Consider the following 20,676-nt stretch of genomic DNA (forward strand, 5'->3'; position numbering starts at 1 on the left):
TTCTGTCATCGAAGCATTAACAGCCCCGTGCCTAGTCCTACCGTACACATGCAGTTAAACACCCGGCAAACTGTCAGCGTGCAAGCTCAGGACTAAGCCCTTCTTCCGTCAAGGCCCGATGCTGCCGGAGGCCAGCCAGCCTCCGCTGCTTTTTTTTGCGCTTAAGTTGGCAGCAGTTGACACTTTGCAGGATTCAGCACTAACTGCAGAAATCCACAGCAAATGAAAACATGCACACTGCAATAAAAACCAGACTGACGACACAGGCATGACAGAGGGTATTCACCATCCAGCTTTTAGGGTAACTGTAATACAGCGATGCCTCGGGGGAAAAGAATAAAGAAAGTTGACATGGAAAGCAAATGGTTGCTGACTAACTGTACTCTTGGGTCAGTTACTGCCCCTCTGCTGGGCCCTTACCAATGGTCGAGCCCCTGGAACCAAGGGAAATAATCGCTTCTCCAACAATCTGTGTGCAAGCAAGGATCACACAAATATTTGGAGGTCATTCCTGGACAAGTTATTCGGCTGCATATGTCATAACCAGGTCAAACTCCATGGCCCCAAACATACAAAAGGTCAGTGCAAGAGGTCTAAGGCTTTGTGTGCTGGAATGAGGATTATTCCTGCTCTCTGCTACACTGCTTCCTACCTACCTGATTTAAAAAAAGGTGTTTAAACTGCAGTACCACATCCCATCTGGCGGCTCAAGATGTGAGAAAGTTCTGCCCTTACTTCCAGTCCTTCCTAACACAGGCAGATGTTTCCTCTACCCTTGCAAGAAGCAGCTAACTTCTCCATAAGCACCCAGGCTTGAGAAAACCTATGGTCAATTACTAAACGGAAAGCATTGCATCCAATTATTATAAACCTTAAATCTAACCGGAAGTGACTGGATTTGTACTGCTGAAGAGTCCTGACTCTTTACAAACGTCACCAACAACCTGGAGGTAGGAATACCTGGAGGCATTCCTTTCCACTTGAGCTGTCATCAGCTTCTGACAAGCAACCTTTACCCACCAGACACTGTTGTCAGGACTGCTCCTAAGGTCACAGGCTCAGAATGGTGGTATAGGCACTGAATACTGTGTCATGTCTAGGTTTATGGTGTCTTGTATGCTGCTCAATGGGAAGAAACCAAAGCAAATGCACATATGCTGGCACTACATGCTTCTAGGCTCTGCCTTTTCTATGGAAAAAAAAAAAGAAAAACCTATTTGGTTTTTACCTTTTTGTATGAAAATATATTCTTTATATTATGAGGTTCCCAGAAATCTCTCAAGGGGTAAGAATGTTTGTCTAAAATCATTGAGACCAAGTTAATGTTTTCAAAGAGATCTGAAAGCAGATAATGCAGTCCTGCGCATCCTTTCCAGGGAGACAAGCCAAGGTCATCAAGTCAGGCACAGTAGTACTAAAACCCTGCTCTATTTGGCAAAATTTAAGCCATAAGGAGAAAGGGATCTGATTTTCAGATGTTGGGAACAGAAGGACGAAAAGATTTATTAGCCTTACCCGTCTCGACACTGTAGCATTAGATCTTTCTTTGAGCTGAAGATCTGTCAGGAGACTTGTCCAGATGATATACGGAGTGTCATACTTAGCCCTTAGTCTGGGGCATCGTTTGAAGATAAAATCAATAAGGAAAAACTTGATTCCAGCATAGAGTCCTGAAAAAAAGATCACTTTGGTAGGCATGTTGAAGGGGGATTAAGCACATCACTGTTTTGATCATATTTTAACAAGCTCATGAATGAAACCAAATTCTGTAAGTATCTTCAATCATACTGCTAAACCATTCTCTTGGTTTTAATACTTTGATTCTTCTTCTACAGGCAGGAAATTATTTTTCTTTTCCTCGCCTGCCCAGATTCCTTCCTCCCCATCCCCAGTTCTTCTACACCACTTACACAGCTTCTTATTACGCAACACAACATTAAAATCTTTCAAACATACACTCCTTATCACCAGAAGCACTCTGAAAACTTGATTACTTCCAAAACAGAAAACACACCAGAACATTAAACTCTGCAGCTGCTTGCAAGAATTTTAATGGCAACAGAGGGCTCTCATGTACTACATTAAACTCTATCTTCCAGTCCACTATGTCCTCCGATCTTCTACAAGGTATTTCCTTGCATTCTGCCAGGGTTTGAAACATTCTCTCAAAACTTTACTGACTGCTATTCAGACCTCTAAGAGCCAGAGTCAAAAAAATGATTCCTTAAACATCTAATTCAACTGCCATGTCAAGCAAACCTACGTTTATGTTCGAGCTAACACAATTTGAAGTGCAGTGCCACTAAAAGTAATACTCAGTTGATCCTATCATTTCTTTAATTAAAAGAAATGACAATTCTTAGTTCACAGGATGACGATTCATGTCTTAGACAAAAGACAGTCTCATGCTGTAGCGAAAACCCTTGTTTCCCAATTCTCAGTTGAAAGTTTCAAGCATCTGCAACTTCACCCACAGTAATCTGTTCATCTTGTCCAGCCTGTCCTCCACGTTTTACAAGTAGTCCCATTAGCCCCTTCCTTTCCTTCCAACCCTGTCATCTTTGTGCCTTCTATGTGGTCCCACATATTTAATCTGCAAGGCCATATGAGCTAAAAAAACCCCAAAAACAGGACTTCTTGGAAGCCTTATAGCTGCCAGTCTGAAGACCTCTGCTAACAGCTCATCATAAACTTCCCTTCTTCAAGGAGCAAATGCATTACCCAGGCTTTTTGCTATTATATTAGGTACCCAGAAATGGTTTTCAAAATGCACAAGACAAACGATGCCAAGCACAATGAAAATACTTTAAAACACTGCATGATTTAATGCCGTGTTTTCTTTCTTAAACTCTACAATTCTCCCTCGAAAGATCATGCATTAAGTCTAGACTGTAACAGATCAATTACTTATTGCATTTACCCATTCCAAGTCCAATAATCCTGTAGGGCAAGAAGCAGGATGCAATAAAGGCTGCCCACAGAGTAATGTAGAGCTTCTGTGTTAATTCTGGCTGGACCCACATGAACAAGCTGAAAACAAAAAAAAAAAAAGAAACAAAATTTTATTGCTAGCATTCCAGACATTGGTCGAGTCTTGTTCTAAGAGGAAAAAAAGACTCACTCACTTCTTAATTTTTTCCAGTATGTCTGCCATATTGCCAAAGAGATTCTGCACAAGAAGCAAGAGAATTAAAACCAAGTCCTGCATTATTTTGCTTTTGTTGTCCACATAATAGAAACCATCAGAGTTACCTTACTCTGCTGGTAATAAGCAATTCCTGGAAGTGATTTTTTTTTGTAACTAAATTTCAGCCATTTATGTACTTCACAACTGAGTAAATACAGAACAGAATAGCAATACTTGATAACTTCCACCTCATTTAACACCTTGTTCTGTAACTCACAATTAATTCTTAGAAGTGAAGAAGCTATTTGACCCTACCGTCATGACTGGAAAGTGTTTAGATCACCGCAAATATTTTAAATTAAGCTGTCAATCTAAGAGTTAAGAGCTTCTGTCAGTGGCTAAAAAAACGGCAATTTTCTTCACACATTTTGAACACTGACATCTCAGGAAGTGGTTACCGAGTTCATCACGTGTTGGACTCAGCTTCTTCAGAAACACACCACCACCAGGTGTTCATGATATACCCTTTGAGTTACTAGTTTCCTCGTAATTCCAACAACTCTTGATGCAAACAGACCCCCGCTCAGCAGTAAGAGGGTCAGACATCTTCTCCAACCGATTCTTGCTGTCACAGCACTTGTAAGCTTCATCTTCCCAATAAATTCCCAAGGGTGTTCATATAAACATAGGCACCACCACCAGCAGAAGGAAGAAGATGAGGGCACACAGTTGGCAAGAGAAAGGTACGCTACTTTCAGCAGTGCCACATTGTTAGACACGGCACAGGGCCGCACTTCAACCGGGTGGTGGAGTCACTCAGCTGCTAGGGTAGCTCACCAAACTGGTGGACCTGGAAGAAAGCCTCCCCTCACCCTCTCCAACTCAAGCAGCAGATTTCAGGGCTGTGGGGGGCGGTGGTGTTTAAAGAAGATTATTTCAGAGATGTTGTGCAAACTGTTGCCTTAACACAGCTACACAGACAGCTGAAGGAAAAGGGTCACTTGCAGCAGTTTTGCGACTAGCAGATTTGGGATACGGATCCAATACTCCAGTACACTGATAAGATTCACCACCTAATCTACATTTTCAGAAGCTTGTTTGCATATATTAGGGGAAAAACCGCCAGAAGCTGCTTCTGTTCCCCTTCAGACCTTGCTCAGAGCAGTGACAGGAGAACCTCGACCAGTTAGGCATCTCACCGACATCTCTACTGCTCGTAAAGATCCCTATGCAAGGAAAGCATCGCTTGTTTAAGTGTTTGTTTTCACATGCTGCAGAACAAAGTACTCTGACCACTTGCACTATGAACCTCCTTGTTCTAAGGAGGCAGCTGAAGAGGTCCAAGCGCAGCACAGTACCTGCGCCTTCTGAGCCATCTCTAGAGCAAGCTGAAACTTTTCAGACAACGTCAGGTCCTCTTTTGGGGGATCCTTAGACAAGAAAGAGACAACCCATTAGTTTTCAGCTCAGCTAAAACTATCCTGGAAGCAAGGCCTCGCTAAGTCTTACTAACAGGTTTGAAATTCAAAGAACTCCATCTTACATTAATACTTCCAATACTTCCTGCTTAAGGCAGGATAGACAAATATTTCTTTCAAAAATATTACAGAGAAAACAGAATGTAAGGCTTCTTGAAGATCCAACAGGCTCTAACTTGCCCCAAGTTGGCGTATTAACATTTATTCCAGAAATGACATTCAAGTTCGGAATATTTTACGGTGAAACACCCAAACCTAGTGCTCTTAGTGAAGATTTCCAAATTCAAAGAGAAAGAAAAAAGCCGTGGTGTCTTTCTTTGCACCTCCCTCTTCCCTTCTCTTACAGCCACCCACACAAACACAGAGGAAGGCTGTGAAAGCGCAACCTGTAACACAGACATACAGCTCAAACCAACCAAAGACCTACCATGGGTTCAGAAACTTCAGGCACAATGCTCCACTGTATTCTCCAACCCCTAGAAGTTAAGGAAATAGTTAAAGAGAGCAAGTACTTCTTCTCCACCTGCCAACATGGATTATTTGTAAGAGCTTAAAAAGTAGTTTATTGCAACAAGCACTTGTGGGTTAAAAAAAATATTTTAAAAAATCCCCAAATCAACAGAGAACCCACAAAACAACATAAGCACAAGTTGCCAACCACAGACACCTTTAAGGGTATATACATTAAAGAAAAAAATTCTATGCGCTACGTAGATACTAGGCAAAATCAGTGCTTGCAGGTTTTACAACAAAAGGGAACTGTGTGCACAGACATTTTTTCTTGGTTTTTGCACCAATAATGTGAAAAAATGTGAATAAAATTATATCAACTTATACTGGAGCCTATTTGCCACTGGTAATTTTCAATTAGAGTGCCAGACAGCAAGTATTACTTAAGAAATCAGAAAATTATTTTCAAATATGCACATTACGATCCTCCTCACCATTTTAAGCATTTCAAGGGGGAAAACACCATCGGCCTAAAATAGCATTTTTAAAACATCCTCTCAATACATAAAATGTTTTTTTTTAAGAAAGTCTCAATTTTTAACAGAGACCGAATACACAAATGGAAGATACTTTGGATAAAGTATGCCAAGGGCCACTGAAAAAGGCAAAACTGCAATTTTAGGCCTAGATGAACATTCTCTCCAGGGAAAAGCAGCAGGGTTCAATATTACAGAATCACAGAATCACGGCATGGTGGGGGTTGGAAGGGACCTCTGCGGGTCATCTAGTCCAACCCCCTGCCGAAGCAAGGTCACCTACAGCAGGCTGCACAGGAACTTGTCCAGATGGGTCTTGAATATCTCCAGAGAAGGAGACTCCACAACCTCCCCGGGCAGCCTGTTCCAGGGATCCGTCACCCTCAGAGGGAAGAAGTTCTTCCTCATGTTCAGACGGAACTTTCTCTGCTTCAGTTTGTGCCCGTTGCCCCTTGTCCTGCCACTGGGCACCACTGAAAAGAATCTGGCCCCATCCTCCTGACACCCACCCTTCAGATATTTATAAACATTTATTAGGTCCCCTCTCAGCCTTCTCTTCTTCAGGCTGAACAAGCCCAGCTCCCTCAGTCTCTCCTCATAGGAGAGATGCTCCCGTCCCCTCACCATCCTCGTAGTCCTCCGCTGGACTCTCTCCAGTACCTCCTCATCTTTCTTGAACTGGGGAGCCCAGAACTGGACACAGTACTCCACATGGGGCCTCACTAGAGCAGAGTAGGGGGGGAGGACAACCTCCCTCGACCTGCTGCCCACACTCCTCCTAATGCATCCCAGGATCCCATTCGCTTTCTTGGTAGCCAGGGCACACTGCTGCCTCATGGTCAACCTGTCGTCACCAGGACACCCAGGTCCCTCTCCGCAGAGCTGCTCTCCAGCAGGTCCACCCCAAGCCTGTACTGATGCATGGGGCTGTTCCTCCCCAGGTGCAGGACCCTGCACTTGCCCTTGTTGAACCTCATCAGGTTCCTCTGCACCCAACTCTGCAGCCTGTTCAGGTCTCGCTGAATGGCAGCACAGCCTTCTGGTGTATCTACCACTCCTCCCAGTTTGGTGTCGTCAGCAAACTTGCTGAGGGTGCACTCTAACTCTTCATCCAGGTCGTTGATGAAGAAGTTGAACAAGGCTGGGCCCAGTACTGACCCCTGGGGGACACCACTAGTTACCGGCCTCCAACTAGACTCAGCACCGCTGACGACAACCCTCTAAGTTCTGCCATTCACCCACTACTCAATCCACCTCACTGACCACTCATCCAGCCCACACTTCCTGAGCTTCCCTAGGACGATGTTATGGGAGACAGTGTCAAAAGCCTTGCTGAAGTTGAGACAGACAACATCCACGGCTCTCCCCTCATCTACCCAGCCAGTCATGCCATCGTAGAAAGCTATCAGATTGGTCAGGCATGGTTTCCCCTTGGTGAATCCATGCTGACTACTCCTGATAACCTTCTTTTCCTCCACTCGCTTGATGATGACCTCCAGGATGAGCTGCTCCATCATTTTTCCTGGGATGGAGGTGAGGCTGACTGGCCTGTAGTTCCCTGGGTCCTCGAGGCTTCTTGCCCTTTTTGAAGACTGGAGTGACACTGGCCTTTCTCCAGTCCTCAGGCACCTCTCCTGTCCTCCAGGACCTCTCAAAGATGATGGAGAGTGGCTCAGCAATGACATCCGCCAGCTCCCCCCACAGCACTCGTGGGTGCATTCCATCGGGGCCCATGGATTTGTGGGCGTCCAGATTGTTTAAGCGATCCCTCACGCATTTAAAGCGATGTTCTCCAACTACTCTGAATACTGCAGAACACTTTTTTTTTTAGAGCTTTGAAGTGTTGTGGAATTTGTCTGAGAAGATGCAGCATCATTTATGATGACCTAAGTCACAGGAAACAAAGATAATTCCTTAGACTAGCCAAAAATCGTAGAAATTGAGCAATGAAATTAAGGATACCAGAGTCTGAATTTCACTTCGTTAAACGTAACTCACAACATTAGAAAAGGTAACAGTTTACAACTCAGTGCAAGAATAATAAAACAGCTTCCAAGCAAAGCATTACAAGAGAATAATCTACTATTTAAGTAAATACCTGGCTATGAGGTAATTTAGGGACAACCTCAAAATTGCTAAAAAGAAGAACATCGGAATGGCCCAGCCATGCCATACAGCATTCATGTAAATCTGCAGATCAAGAAGAAAAAAAAGAAGAAAAACAGAGAGATGTGGATTACAAACTGCGGTACAGTGAGCTGTATGAAATGCCGTTTCCCATTGTTCTGTTGGGTTCAGAATCACACAACTCAGATCACAGAAGTTAATAAATTTTTTAGCCACCCCATGACAGACAATAGCACTGCATTCATGAACGTAAAGTGGAAACTGTAAGATTGAACTAAATCTCCAGAGATTACACTTCAATAGTTCTCAGCTGCTCGAGAAAATGAATATTCCCAACACTGCAAATACATGAAGGTACAGAAAAAAAAAAAGCAAACCTTGAAGTCTGTGAATCAGCTACATAACTGTGATACGGTCTGCCCTCACCTAGATCAGCTGAAGCAATGGTATAGTAGCAGAGTTATAACAACTAGCCCTTACAGGGCAATAGGATAAACTCCTGCTGTGTTATTTCAGGTCAATTAAATGCCAAATTTTTACCAGGCTTCAACAGATTGCAGGAAAACAGATCGTTCTTACCAAATACAGCAAAAAAGTGCTTCAAAAGGTATTCTGTCCCCTTCCCAACTTCTCAAAATACAGAGACTAGAGCCTCCCTGATGACAGACATGAGGCTTTTTACTCCCAGCCCCAAAACGAAGCACTGCTCCAGCTCCGAGGTCCCAGAGCTTTCTGAGCAACAGCTGAAGTTCCTTCTTTCAGCTTCTATCTGAAGAATGGATTTGTCAAGAGAGATGAGAGAAAAACTGGCAGATTAGGAGAAGGAACGGATACAGGGCACTGGGAGGGGGAAGTCTCCTCCTCAGTATTTCTTCAGCTGTGCCATGCAAAGCAGCATCAAATAAGGCTCTATAACTGACAGGGATGGGTCTTTTAATGAAACAGTGTGTGATATTTTCACCAAACACATTCATTCAGCTACAACTATCGGTATTAATTCCCTTCGACAGCAAAACATTTCATACATACTGTGTCCAAAAGAATTTAGACCATTCAATTAACAGTTAGAAGGAAAACAAATCAAGAATCCACTAAATAGTTATGTCACTTTGTGGCACACAAACCTCCTCACATGGCACGCGAATGCTTGAACTTAGCACACAGACCAGACGTCTGCACATTAAATCAAGGCATTTTGTCTCTCCTCAGTAAGTACGATCCTAACGACTGGCAAAGAGCGTTCACGGTGAATGATAGCTTCTTATCAAACAGAGCCACTATCAGCATTTCAGCCCTAGACAACAAGAGATTTTCCAGAGGCTGAAGTAACCATCAAGTTACAGGACTGGGAGACAGGAAACAAGAAACGAGGGAACAATGCCCAGATCATTCTAAGCTATTTTAACAGTTACAAAACTATCCTACAATAAACCCAAAATATACAGTTTAAGTGGCTTTGAAATATAACTGAAAGTGACAACTACTGGTTTTTTGTGTTAGATGAAATTACATTATTTGATTTGACTTAAACTGCAGCATAACTCCTACTCAGATATAGCAGTTTCAATGAATTTCAGTAAATAATACATTTTAAAAGTTCTTACTACTCCTGGAGGAATGGGGTAACTTACAATAAAGGCAATAGCAGAAGTGTAGATAGAATACCAGCCTGATAAGGCAGAAAGATTCGTCACAAAATTAGTAACAGGTTTGGCACCTCTCTCTAAACAGAAGCGGAGAAAAAACATCATTGTTAGAATTAGCTGGCAGTCGTTAAATCACTTGTAAATGACAAACAACCAAATTAGAAAATTAATAGGAATATTCAAGACATGTAAAGATAAAAAGGCTTACCCAAAGTAAGAAAAATTAAACCCATTAATATAACTGAACAACTAGCTAAGTAATGCATTTCCAAAACCAAAAGTGTTATTTAAGACAAAGCTTATGTCTGAACTCTGAGGTATAGGCAAAAATGTTCAACATCCTCTACAGCGGTACCCTGGAAGCCGATAAGCAGTCTGTTCTGAGCCCTGTTCATTCCACGCCAAAGACCTCCGCACAGGTCCCTTCATCCCACTGTAAAACAAGGCAAAGTAGCTTGACTGGACTCCAAGCCACTGAGGAACGATTCGCCATGACCTGAGCAAGCTAGCTTAGAACCAGGCTAGATCTCTCTTGGTGACATTTCTGCAGCAGTCGATGCACTGCTAGCACTTCACTGCTTACTCTTCCTAAGCCAAGAGGCCCAGGACCTTGCTGCCTGAAGAAGCTTGTGTCCCACCTCTGCAGACCTTTGCTCTCGCAGTCACTGCACGGGAGACCAACCTGCGCCAGGACAGGCGTCACTCCCATGCGCAGATGCCCACAGCCAGCAAGAGCAGCTCTTCTTCAGCTCCCTAAAAAAGACTCGTCCTTCACCCTTCCTTCTCCTCTAAGCTCTTTCACCACTTCGGCAAACTAGCCAGGGGACACACAGAGCAGAAGAGGACCTTTGCTTTCTCTGTTGGAACACGCGGGTTTCGCCTTCCCTGCTGAGGAGAGTGATGACAACTCCTGCACAGGAGGGCCCCAGAAGCACCCACCCTGGTCTGCAGGAGAGCTGACAAATTCCAAAGGCTTTCCTCGAGAAAGCCTACGACTTGCTGTCCTAGTTTGTTTGCCTTGAAATTCAGCTATCCTTGACACAATCCCTGTGGGAAGTAATTAAACAGTTAGGACTGGATTTCCTTGAGCATCAGTGGCACAACCAAAGCAGCAGATGAAATAAGCGGCAGGGCACGCCTGGGGCACTGGAGGAGGTCATGGACTACAGCACTGCTCCACCATCCGACATCGAACCTGCAGAGAAGGTCAACACCTGCAAACCGCTGGCAACAACAGGGGCTTGGAGATCAGCCAAGGGTCTTGAGAGGTCTCGTCGGTCATCAGGCACCCCTGGGCAACAGGGATCTAGATTTTGTGGCTCAGCGAGTGGAAATAAAGAACCACTCAAAGCTTAAGCTTAATACTGCTTTTTTTAAAGCTATTCTGAAGGCAATGCACGTGCACCATGAAGAAGAGGTCACAAGTATTCTCCCAAATGAAACTGAAATGGACACCAGTATTAGAATGTGGAGAACAAAGCTGACCTTACATGGAGATTACAGACCCTCATTTCAACTTCACCTTCTCCCCTACAATAATTAACCAACTTGGAGCACAAATCAGCCATGTTTTTTTCAGGCTAGCAATTCATTGCTGCATACAACTTTTGGAGGGCTTAACTTTGTTCAACCCACCATCTTGCATCCTCCACCTTCCAAAACAATTTATCAGCTATCCAAGAGAAAGAAATGCAAGACCCACTCTGTGTAGTGCATCATCCAGCCCCTCCTTGTTTGAAAGCACAAGCTAACAGACTAGCAAGCGAGCTACAAGCAGCTCAGGCATAAGCAAATGAACACTGTTACTTTTGCCGTTACACAAATACCCTGTTCTTGCTCATTACATTTTAATTAACATTACATTTTTAGTTCAGAGCTATCCTACGTAATTCAAGATTAAAGGCAAGCTTCTACCACTGCTCCTCTAAGTTACTTTGCACTCCAAACATTAATTCAGGATTTCAGAAGCACTTCTGCTTAAGAACTGGCAGAAGTATTTCAAAACACTGTATTTTAAAATGCAGCAATCCTCCCGACAGGGTTACTAAGAACAATTTTTACTTCCAGAAAATAAAATACTGCTATGTACTTACTTAATCTTCTCACATTTTCAGTCAATCTGAAAAATAATGAATAAAACCAATTCGTTAAATAGGCAAGTAGCACACAGTTGTGTACATTTGATCCCTGAAATACTGCTCACTGTTATAAATCAGATGTTTGTGCATAAAGTTTCATTCTTGCCTGTTACGAAAGGAGTTTTTAGTAACTAATACAGCCTACCTTGCATCAGACCAAAAATTGAAATGTAAAAGCTCTCCCGCCTAACTAAGACTTTGTCCACAGTCTGAGAGGCATATCTCGTAATATCTCGTACATAATATAACTCTTAGGCTACATTAGACAGCAGATAAACTTCAGATTTCATGTTTTGCCCAAAGCATTCACAAACCTTTTGAGATGGTTCTGTGCTTTCAGTTTTATGACTTGCTAGGCAAATATTTGCTCAAACCATCTAAAAGATTGTAAAAAGAAAAAAAAAAGAGAGAAAAGCAAAGCAAAGAAAAAAAAAGAGAGAAAAGCAAAGCAACTTGTAAAGAAGCCAACAATTTCTGACAATCACGTTAGAGACTTACCTTCTAGCACTAAGTGGCTCTTCTGTTTCCACTGTATTCTCTTCTGGCTGAAATCTGAAGTCCTCAACATACTCCCCAAATTTGTCACAAAACCACTTCTGGAGTCTCGAGCAGACTGTGTGACTACATTTATCTATAAAAAAGAAGCGCTAAGTATCAGGATAACACAGAAGACATCGTCATACAAAGGCTGTCCCTGTTCCCGCACACCGTGCTCCATTGGGAAGCAGACTTGGCACAGCTTTCCCATCCTTCACCAACACTCCTCAGGGAAACTCACTCCGTGATTTCCTTCTGCCATCGCACAGAAACCCTGACTGCACTAAGCTGGTAAAATAAGGTGAAAGGTGACTCCTGCTTTGCTTCAGGTACAGCACATGGAAGCATCTTATTACCACAAGTACAGAGATTACTTCAACATCCTAACAAACGAGAATTTTTAGCAAGCACTGTAAAAACGTCTTCTGGTTAAGAGGTTCCTGTAAACAGCAGACTGACGTAAATCTCAGTGTTCCTATTCTGCTGCAGGCTCACCTTGAGAAAAGCAAGTGTAAAGCAAAGCACTCCTGAACACAGAGCAGGACAACCACCTTGCAGCCACACGAATCTGACAGGACAGTGAGGTGGAAACTTGAGCAAGATTCTGCAAGAGGCATTTTTACTACCACTGTCCAACCATTTATAGGCTGTAAAGATCGCGCACGCGCGTGCGTGTGTATATATAAACACACACGTAACATACACTTTCTTGTTTCTAAAGACAGGCTACAGAAATTATGCTGTATGTGCCACTTCCTATATATGGAATATGTAGTCATCGTACTGCCTGCAAAGTCTTATATGGCAAAGTAATGAAGTGATGCACACTTTCTGTATGTCAGTTTCAGTGGAAAAACACAACATAAATCTATGGGTATATGGAAATAATATTAGGGTAAAAGCCTTAAGGCAGCACAGCTGAGAACAAAATAATCACCTTTTGCTTCACCTGTAACTCAGAGAATAACTGTCTAGAAGGAACAGAATGACTATTCTTTGGAAAGGTAGGTCAATATAGAAATGTCACAAAGAGGACACTGGTCACAACTACTGCAGGGCCAAACTTAGCACAGAACTCCATAAAATTAAGATATGATTAAACAGAGGTATGAAACAGTAACCCTCCAACTACAACCGCCAACACGATGCTTTTAAGCATGTCAGAAAAAAGCAACCAGTGCTCAGAAAACAGAATCAAACTCTTAATTAATGGCAGCGATACCTAGAAAACCAAGGAATTTAGTGGCCGCTTACAGCTGAGACAACACTTACAACTGAAAATAAAAAAATACAAACCAGCTTCCCACATGCTAACACTTCAGATAGTACTGAGAAAGAAATTCTGAGTGTACAAGACAGAAAAAAATGGCACGTTGTACTTCACACAACAGAAAGCACTGACATTATGGGAGTACAAGAGGAGCAACTTCAAATTTAATGTGCAGATTTACAAGGCTAAGTGGTTATCTCAATCAAGAGGTGTGGGGAAGAAAGCTCAGGTGTACTGAAAGATTGAGAATCTGCCTGTTGCCTTAGTTCTTTGAGAAATCACTGTATTATTGAGCTCATAATAAGCAGCAGCTTGAGAAATGTGGACAACGGTGAAGGTGTCCAAAACAATGAGTAACTCTTAAGTTTATCTTTCCCCAGAATATCTTTTCTTTTTAAAAAGGAAGAAGTAATATGGTTAATGGCATAAAAGAGCTTCTGCAGTCGAGAACAAAACAGAAATTCTTTTCAATGTATTACACCTGTTTTTCGGTAAGTCCAGGATCAGCAAGTCATGCAAGAGTCATGAAGTCAGGCAACAGGTTTCATGACATTCCTAAAGGCTTTACAACACCAAATAAATTCCTTGCACAGGTGTGCAAAGTCAACTACTAAAAGTAAATGCAGAATCATGTACAGACAGGTAAGAAGCTGCTCAAATGGTCTTTCTTATTCGGCTTCCTCAGAAGCCTGCTTAAGGACCCTGCAAGTTTTTCAGCAAGGTTTGATCTTCCAAAAATCAAATGAAAGGGGGGGGGGGGAAATCCAACTGAATCAAACTGCTAGTAGAGATCTGACCAAGATTACCTGTTCCGTTGGCCTGCGTCTGCGGCTTTGCAGGTTGCTGAGCTGCAGCCACCTCTTCCGTCCTACAAAGAAAACAGAAACAATGTGAAATGCGACAGATGAAGAATTATTTCCCTTTTAGGTAAAGGGAGTGCTGGAACCTCCACGGTTTCTACAGCTGAGATAACACAAGATGACAAGGAAAAAAAATAAATTTATGCCCTTTCACAAGCTTCAAAATATTCATTGCACATCGCCCTTCAGATCCATGGAAACACCATCCACTGGAAGGAGAGGCGTGGTTTAGCCATTTCCTGACACCGACAGCTCAATTTCATCTTAGAACTACTAAATCATTTAGTATCAAATTTGTTGCATTCCTTCTGCCTTTGTGTTGTATATTCATTGCAATGCCTGCCAGGAAAACTCTTCAGAGGCCCAACTATTCCCACAGTAATAAATGAAAAGGGATTCCGTATCGCAAGTTGATAAGCACAATACCAGAACAAACCCACAGTTTAATGCATGAACCTTCAATTCTGCATTGTTGCTCGCATCGAACACCACTCATCTTCACAACGTGAGGAACAGGTGTCAAGAATTATTTAAAATGTTGTGTTGTAAGCTCTTGAAATGCACAGATACCTACCCTTTTTAAAAATACCTTTTTAAAAACTTGAAAAATTTAAATAAAGGTCTAAAAAACCAAGACAAAAGTGTTCTAATAATTGGTGGCAAGTAGCACGCATCACTGGTCTCACCTTCAAAATGAGTCAAGAATAATATTTCCATCCATTAGCACTGAACAGATTTTGGAAAACACAAATGCCTTTGCCATTCTGCACATCTGCAAGGCTTCAAATTCCATTTGCACTCTGCACGGCTTCCAACTGCCAACCTGCCTTGAGAACACGTCAGGCTTTAGTCCAAAAGTCTTCAGCCATCCATGTTGATATCCTACAGAATGACTCCTCTAATGAAGCAGCAGCTTTGACAACATAACAGCAGCTGTAGCAAGCTTTACTTGACAGGGAGTTGTAAAAGGACTGAAAAGATTGCTGCTTGAAACAAAAACGGCTCGGGCGTGCGATTCCATCATCACTCCTTTATCAGACAATAGAGGTGCTTGCAAATGTTCCCTTCACCTTTCGCTCCGCAGGAAGGGAACCAAGCGGGACACTGGTCAGCAAATGGAGAGCGGGAGGAGGGATCCCACTGTACTGGGCAGACTGCAGCAGTATAGATGGATATACAGTTCTCGCTCTTGCTGTTCCTCCAGAAAGTACATTAGGGAAAGATCTCACTGTACCGTCTGCACACAGAAAAGGCCATTGCAAATTCGTGCAGCCTGAATGACTACGACAGAGAAACTGCAGAACTAATTACCTCCCTGCCTTCCTAAGCACTCCCCATAGTTAATGAGCTTTGCACATCCCCGTTCATTACTAACAGGAACATTCAGAAATAATTTACGGATTTAAAATTATAACTGGACATCCATCAGCGTGCAGCAGCTGAATTCAATGGTTTCTACTTTCAAAGCCACTTATTTTCCTCTTCAGGACTTTTCCACGTGCCTTCTGTATTTGCAGCAAGTCTTCGTTTCAAAAGCCACCTGAAATTCCACCAGTTTCTTTGTTCTAGCTAACCTTTAACTTTGGTTTCTGTGTTGGTTTTCCTCATTTTGTATACAAACCACAGGTTCCCCACCCAAAACCTCCTCCTCTCCTTACTCTTTCCCCTACACACCCTTGCATCTCCTCCACTTCCAGCTCTGTCTCTCTAAAGACAGGGAGCAATTAACGTGGTCAAACTTGCACAAACTATTATACAGCAGTGCCCTGTTTTCCTCTATCAGCACATCAGACTGTTCCACCACAGAGGCGGGCATTTGCATCCACCGTCGGTCACTGCCACCATGTTTCACTGAAGCTGAAGACACATTCTGGAAGGAAGGGTGTAGTCATTCCCAAGCAGGTTCCCACAGGCAGGAGCCGGTTGCTCAACCCGCTCCAGCCGTGCCATGGCACTGGGGAGGTGTCACACCTGAACGGCTCCAGCAACAGAGCCGAGGTGGGATCCCAGCAGTCCTCAGCCGTCGGGCTGGGTCTTCCTTTGACACGCTGGGATATATTTTCACAAGCAGCACAGCGTCATCACTCCCCACGCGTCTTGCCAAAAAAAAAAAAAAAACAAACAAAAAAAATCTCCTCAAGAAGCCGTTCTGGATAGCAGTGTCACTGGGCTCCATCAGGAGCACGTGACGGTTTGGCTTTGACCCTTCTTGGTGCTTTTTCGTTTCATTTTCTTGGCGCTTTTTCTTTTCGTTTTCTTGGCAATGGCTTACTTGCCATCTGCCTCTTACTCCTTCCCTGTGAAGAACCTGACCTTTACGAATCATCAGGTTAATGACAGCGCATTACTGCACCTGTGAATCAGGTTATAATTAGCCACTTCAGACACATTTGGGCCAGGAAGCTCAGGACTCCTTGTTTAGGCTTGCACACCCACCGGGAAGCTCAATCCCAAAATCAGGTCATGTTGAACTAGCCAGCACACCAAGACCACTGACAGAGTGGAGCAATTCTCTTTCCTTACAGCTTCTGAACCACACTTCATGCCAGACATCAGTTACAAGGCTGGAAAACTTAAGTCGTCCCCAGAACAACGCAAAACGCTGCATTTCTATGCAGGTTTCCTAACTGCAGCCTGCACCAAAGAAAACAAGCTGCATGAACTCCTCTAGGACCACGCTTTTCACACAGAAAAAGGGGTGTGATTGGTAATGCCAAAAGATCCACCACCCGAGGCTAGGTCATGCTTATCCAGCTAGGGGTTGCACCCATTTAAAACAGGTAAGAGCAACTACAGCCAATGAAGAAGACAAACACAAAGGTGCCAATTTTTACTTTTATATTTTAAATATATACTGCAGACAGGGAGCACAACTGCTAGAGCTGCTCACGACCAGCAGACATGTAGCATTCAAAAGTGACCAGCACACACCGATGCAGCATCCACTTGATGCTGCCCCACAGAATAGTGCCAAAGGATTATTTCTGTAGCTGCAAGTACGACACAAAAGTTACAGGAGCCTTGACACTGAAGGCCATTTACTTTAACCAAACATCTTTGGTTTGTGCGTACTTGGCCTTGAACACAGCTGCAAGCTGACGTGTGTGTGAACCAACGCTCTCCCCAACAACTGCGTGAAGACCGGACTTGCTGCACACAACAGGGCCAGTCGCTGCTGGGATTTTCTCCGACGTGTTAAAAGCAACTTTCCTACAGGCTGATTCTGAGTACCGAGCTCAAAAGCAACCCATCATCATTCTTTGGACAGCTGTTGTGGAAGGCAGTCAAGGCTGTCACATCTTTCTTACTGCTCAAAACAACATGAATGTGTACGCACTTCCATCAAAAGCACCTTACAACCTCAGAAATGCAAAAATAAGCATAAAAGAGATCTTTTCACAGCCTAGTTTAAAGACTAATCATTCGAATATGCATGGCTTCTTAGCCTGAGGAGCTGCACAAAACTGAGTTAGAACATTTTCTTATGTTTTGCATCTCCTTCCCATTAAAATACACCAAACATTTCAGAAGGCTTTGTCCTCCTCACTAGATACTCCCACATTTTACATGGCTAGCGTCCTAAATTGGTAGCTTCAGAAACGAAAGGTTGATGAAGAAATAAATCATCAGCCCAAAGTTGCACAAGACCTAAAAGTTCATGGGCAGGAAAAAAAAAAATAAATACAGTCTTGACAGGAGCTCCTTTACCAGCAGCAGCCTGTCACCAAATCTACTAATTTAAAAACAGACGCGCGTGAAGTTCAGCCAGCTGGGTATGTCAGCCACCACGCATGTCAGCAATCCCAGCACGGCACGGCAGCTGAGCAAGGAACTTTTGACCCAGGTCTCAGGTTCTTGCTACCTGCGTGGTGTAAGGGGTACAGAAGTAATAGTGCCTTATGCAGAAACATTGTCTATTTTCTCCTCTTAAAAATAGCTCACAATGATACTAATAAAAAGGTTTGCATAAGCCACAGCTTGTTGGTAGGTGTTGTTGCAAAGCTGCTTTTTTTGGTTTGGGTTTTTTTTGGTTTTTTTTTTTTTTTCCTGAGTGATGCAGCTATCTCACAATTTGTAAAATAAGGCAGCAATAAGCCCACAAGTTACACTAAAGCCTTGCTCACACAGACTATTCCAAATTATTTATGCATTGTTCCATCCAGCAAAATGTCATAAGCTTCAGCTGTTGTACCAAACGCTGTGCAGTCCCAAAGTGCGTCTACGCACAACTTCAGCTGAGGCCACCATGCTGCTGAATACTCAGCTATATAGACAACGAACACCATGACAAATTAAAGCACTAAGCATCCTCTTCACTCCTCCCTCCAAACCAGTCAATGAAAGAAACCCATGTTCTCCACTAAACAAAAAAGTCAAAAAAAATCTGCATTGTTAGCTCACTGTTTTCTCCTTGATGAACACTTTGCAGCACATATTTATATAGCTACATGTATTGATCTACTTCACAAATACTTTTGAATACTGCAACTATTAAAACAATTTCTTCCTTCTTACACTACAGCATGGTTTGTTTTTCATTAGTAGTTCACAGAACTTTGCTTACAGAATAAGCAAAAAGAAGAGTATATGCAAACATATGTGTATCTATTTAAAGCTTGTATGAAAAATTACCTGAGAAGCAGGGCAAATTTGGTTTTGTTGACGTAAGCAGAGGCAGCCTTCCGTGGTTACTTTGCTTAACAAAATCACGTTTCCCCCAGGTGTAAATGTGGCCCATTACATATTTGATTGTGTCAGCCAACACTTTGCCTGTATCCTAATAAAAGTATTTTAAAATGTCTACAGTGAAGTGCAAAAAGATAACAAACAGCGAAGAAGAATTTCACACAACGGAGCACAAGTTAAGGAAAAACCAATGGCATACCTCGTATCTCTGTAAACCGCAAGCACTCACAGGCTGCAGTGGGCCCTTCAGACCCTGGGCCATCCTCATTACTCTGAAACAGGGCAGGGTGATGGGTACCTTCCTGCAGAGGAAGATGGCTCCTCATCCTTCTCCAGGACTCCCAGCAATGACGGGATCACTCTCCCCGTTTTCTGTGTGTGACCTAGAGCCCAGGCACTCTGCTCTCGGGAGAAAGCCTAAAGCCCTGTGCCAGCGCTAAAGACAAACATGTGGAATTTGCATCTCAAGCAGCTTCTTCAAGGCAGCGAGTCACAGACAAGAAAGTCGCCTGAAGCCTCCGTTTTATCCACCAACAGCAGAAAACAGTACTCATTGCTTTGTGCCGCTGTTACCAAGATAGCCAACACTCTCAGCACGGGGAGTAACACAGCAAATACAGTGTTTGTGGGTGCGTATGAGGAGCAGCTGAGGAAACTGGGCTTGTTTAGTCCGGAGAAGAAGAACCTGAGGGGAGTCCTTATTGCTCTCTACAACTACCTGAAAGGTGGTTGTAGAGAGGTGGGTGTTGGTCTCTTCTCCCAAGTGACAAGTGATACGAGAGAGAACAGCCTCAAGTTGCATCAGGGGAGGTTTAGATTGGATGTTAGGAAAAATCTCTTTACTGAAAGAGTGGTCAGGCGCTGGAACAGGCTGCCCAGGGCAGTGGTTGAGTCACCATCCCTGGAGGTATTTAAAAGATGCGTAGCTGTGGTGCTCAGGGACACGTTTTAGTGGTGGACTCGGTAGTGTTAGATTTACGGTTGCACTCAATGATCTACAGGTTTTTTCCAACCTAAAGGATTCTATGATTCTACAGGAGTAGGAGGTAAACAGACCACAGAAAGCAACTAGGCTCACATGTTTCCTATAAATGGCTCCTATATCCATTGCTACAGACTACCAGTGGATGTGGACTGCTGGCCTGACCAGAAAGGCATTTTCACACTCAGGATGAATACAGAAAGAAGCAGCAGGATGGGAGCAGCTTGTATGGCACTGGGAAACCTCATATCCAAGCAAAAAGTTTCGCCTGTTTGTTCTTGCTTGTCACCTCTAAGTAACCAGCAGTGCTATCGCACGCAATTACCAACTCAGCCTGCACCATCTCCTGATGACAGTAGTTGATGCTGAACCAAAGATCCTACTGCTCAGCCAAGTAATCTTAGCTACTGCTGAGGAAGATAACACGGGGAGCGACGTATGCAAGTGGTCTAGACCAACAAGGCCACCAAGCAGGTGCTACGGTCTTAAGACCTAAAGTCCATGCAGCTAGGCAGACTAAGGAGAGACAACATCAAATGTGATGCTTTGCATCATCAAGGTGGGTGTCCTCAAGGCTGAAAGGACTTACGGGTATAGGGAAGCATGTTTTGTCATTGCAGTGGCAAGAGACGCTCAAACTCCAGTCACTACCACATATTTAGGGTTGTGCCGTGATACTGGGATGTCCTTGCTGCGGCTAGACCAGGAGTAACAATGACTGCGCAGTCTGGAGATGACACAGGTTTTGAAGAGGCAAAGCATATGCAATGGCATGGCGAAGGCCCTGGCATTCAATAGCACACAGGGCACACTAATAGCTCCAGGTAGGTGAGATCCCA

General features: G+C 43.4%; 1 protein-coding gene across 1 annotated transcript in view; it reads right to left on the minus strand.

The window, feature by feature from the left end:
* Positions 1-20,676, minus strand: part of LOC142362284 (GRAM domain-containing protein 4-like) — a 57,402-nt gene that overhangs the window by 6,881 nt on the left and 29,845 nt on the right. Inside the window, exons 4-13 of the mRNA XM_075429196.1 lie at positions 14,116-14,177; positions 12,001-12,133; positions 11,458-11,483; positions 9,350-9,441; positions 7,690-7,781; positions 5,033-5,081; positions 4,486-4,557; positions 3,126-3,169; positions 2,921-3,030; positions 1,516-1,670 (exon numbers count right to left, since the gene is read on the minus strand). Coding sequence (XP_075285311.1) covers positions 1,516-1,670; positions 2,921-3,030; positions 3,126-3,169; positions 4,486-4,557; positions 5,033-5,081; positions 7,690-7,781; positions 9,350-9,441; positions 11,458-11,483; positions 12,001-12,133; positions 14,116-14,177 — 835 coding nt within the window. The remainder of the gene's footprint in view (positions 1-1,515; positions 1,671-2,920; positions 3,031-3,125; positions 3,170-4,485; positions 4,558-5,032; positions 5,082-7,689; positions 7,782-9,349; positions 9,442-11,457; positions 11,484-12,000; positions 12,134-14,115; positions 14,178-20,676) is intronic.

This window comes from Opisthocomus hoazin, chromosome 8, assembly GCF_030867145.1.
Source record: "Opisthocomus hoazin isolate bOpiHoa1 chromosome 8, bOpiHoa1.hap1, whole genome shotgun sequence".
Lineage (NCBI taxonomy): Eukaryota > Metazoa > Chordata > Aves > Opisthocomiformes > Opisthocomidae > Opisthocomus > Opisthocomus hoazin.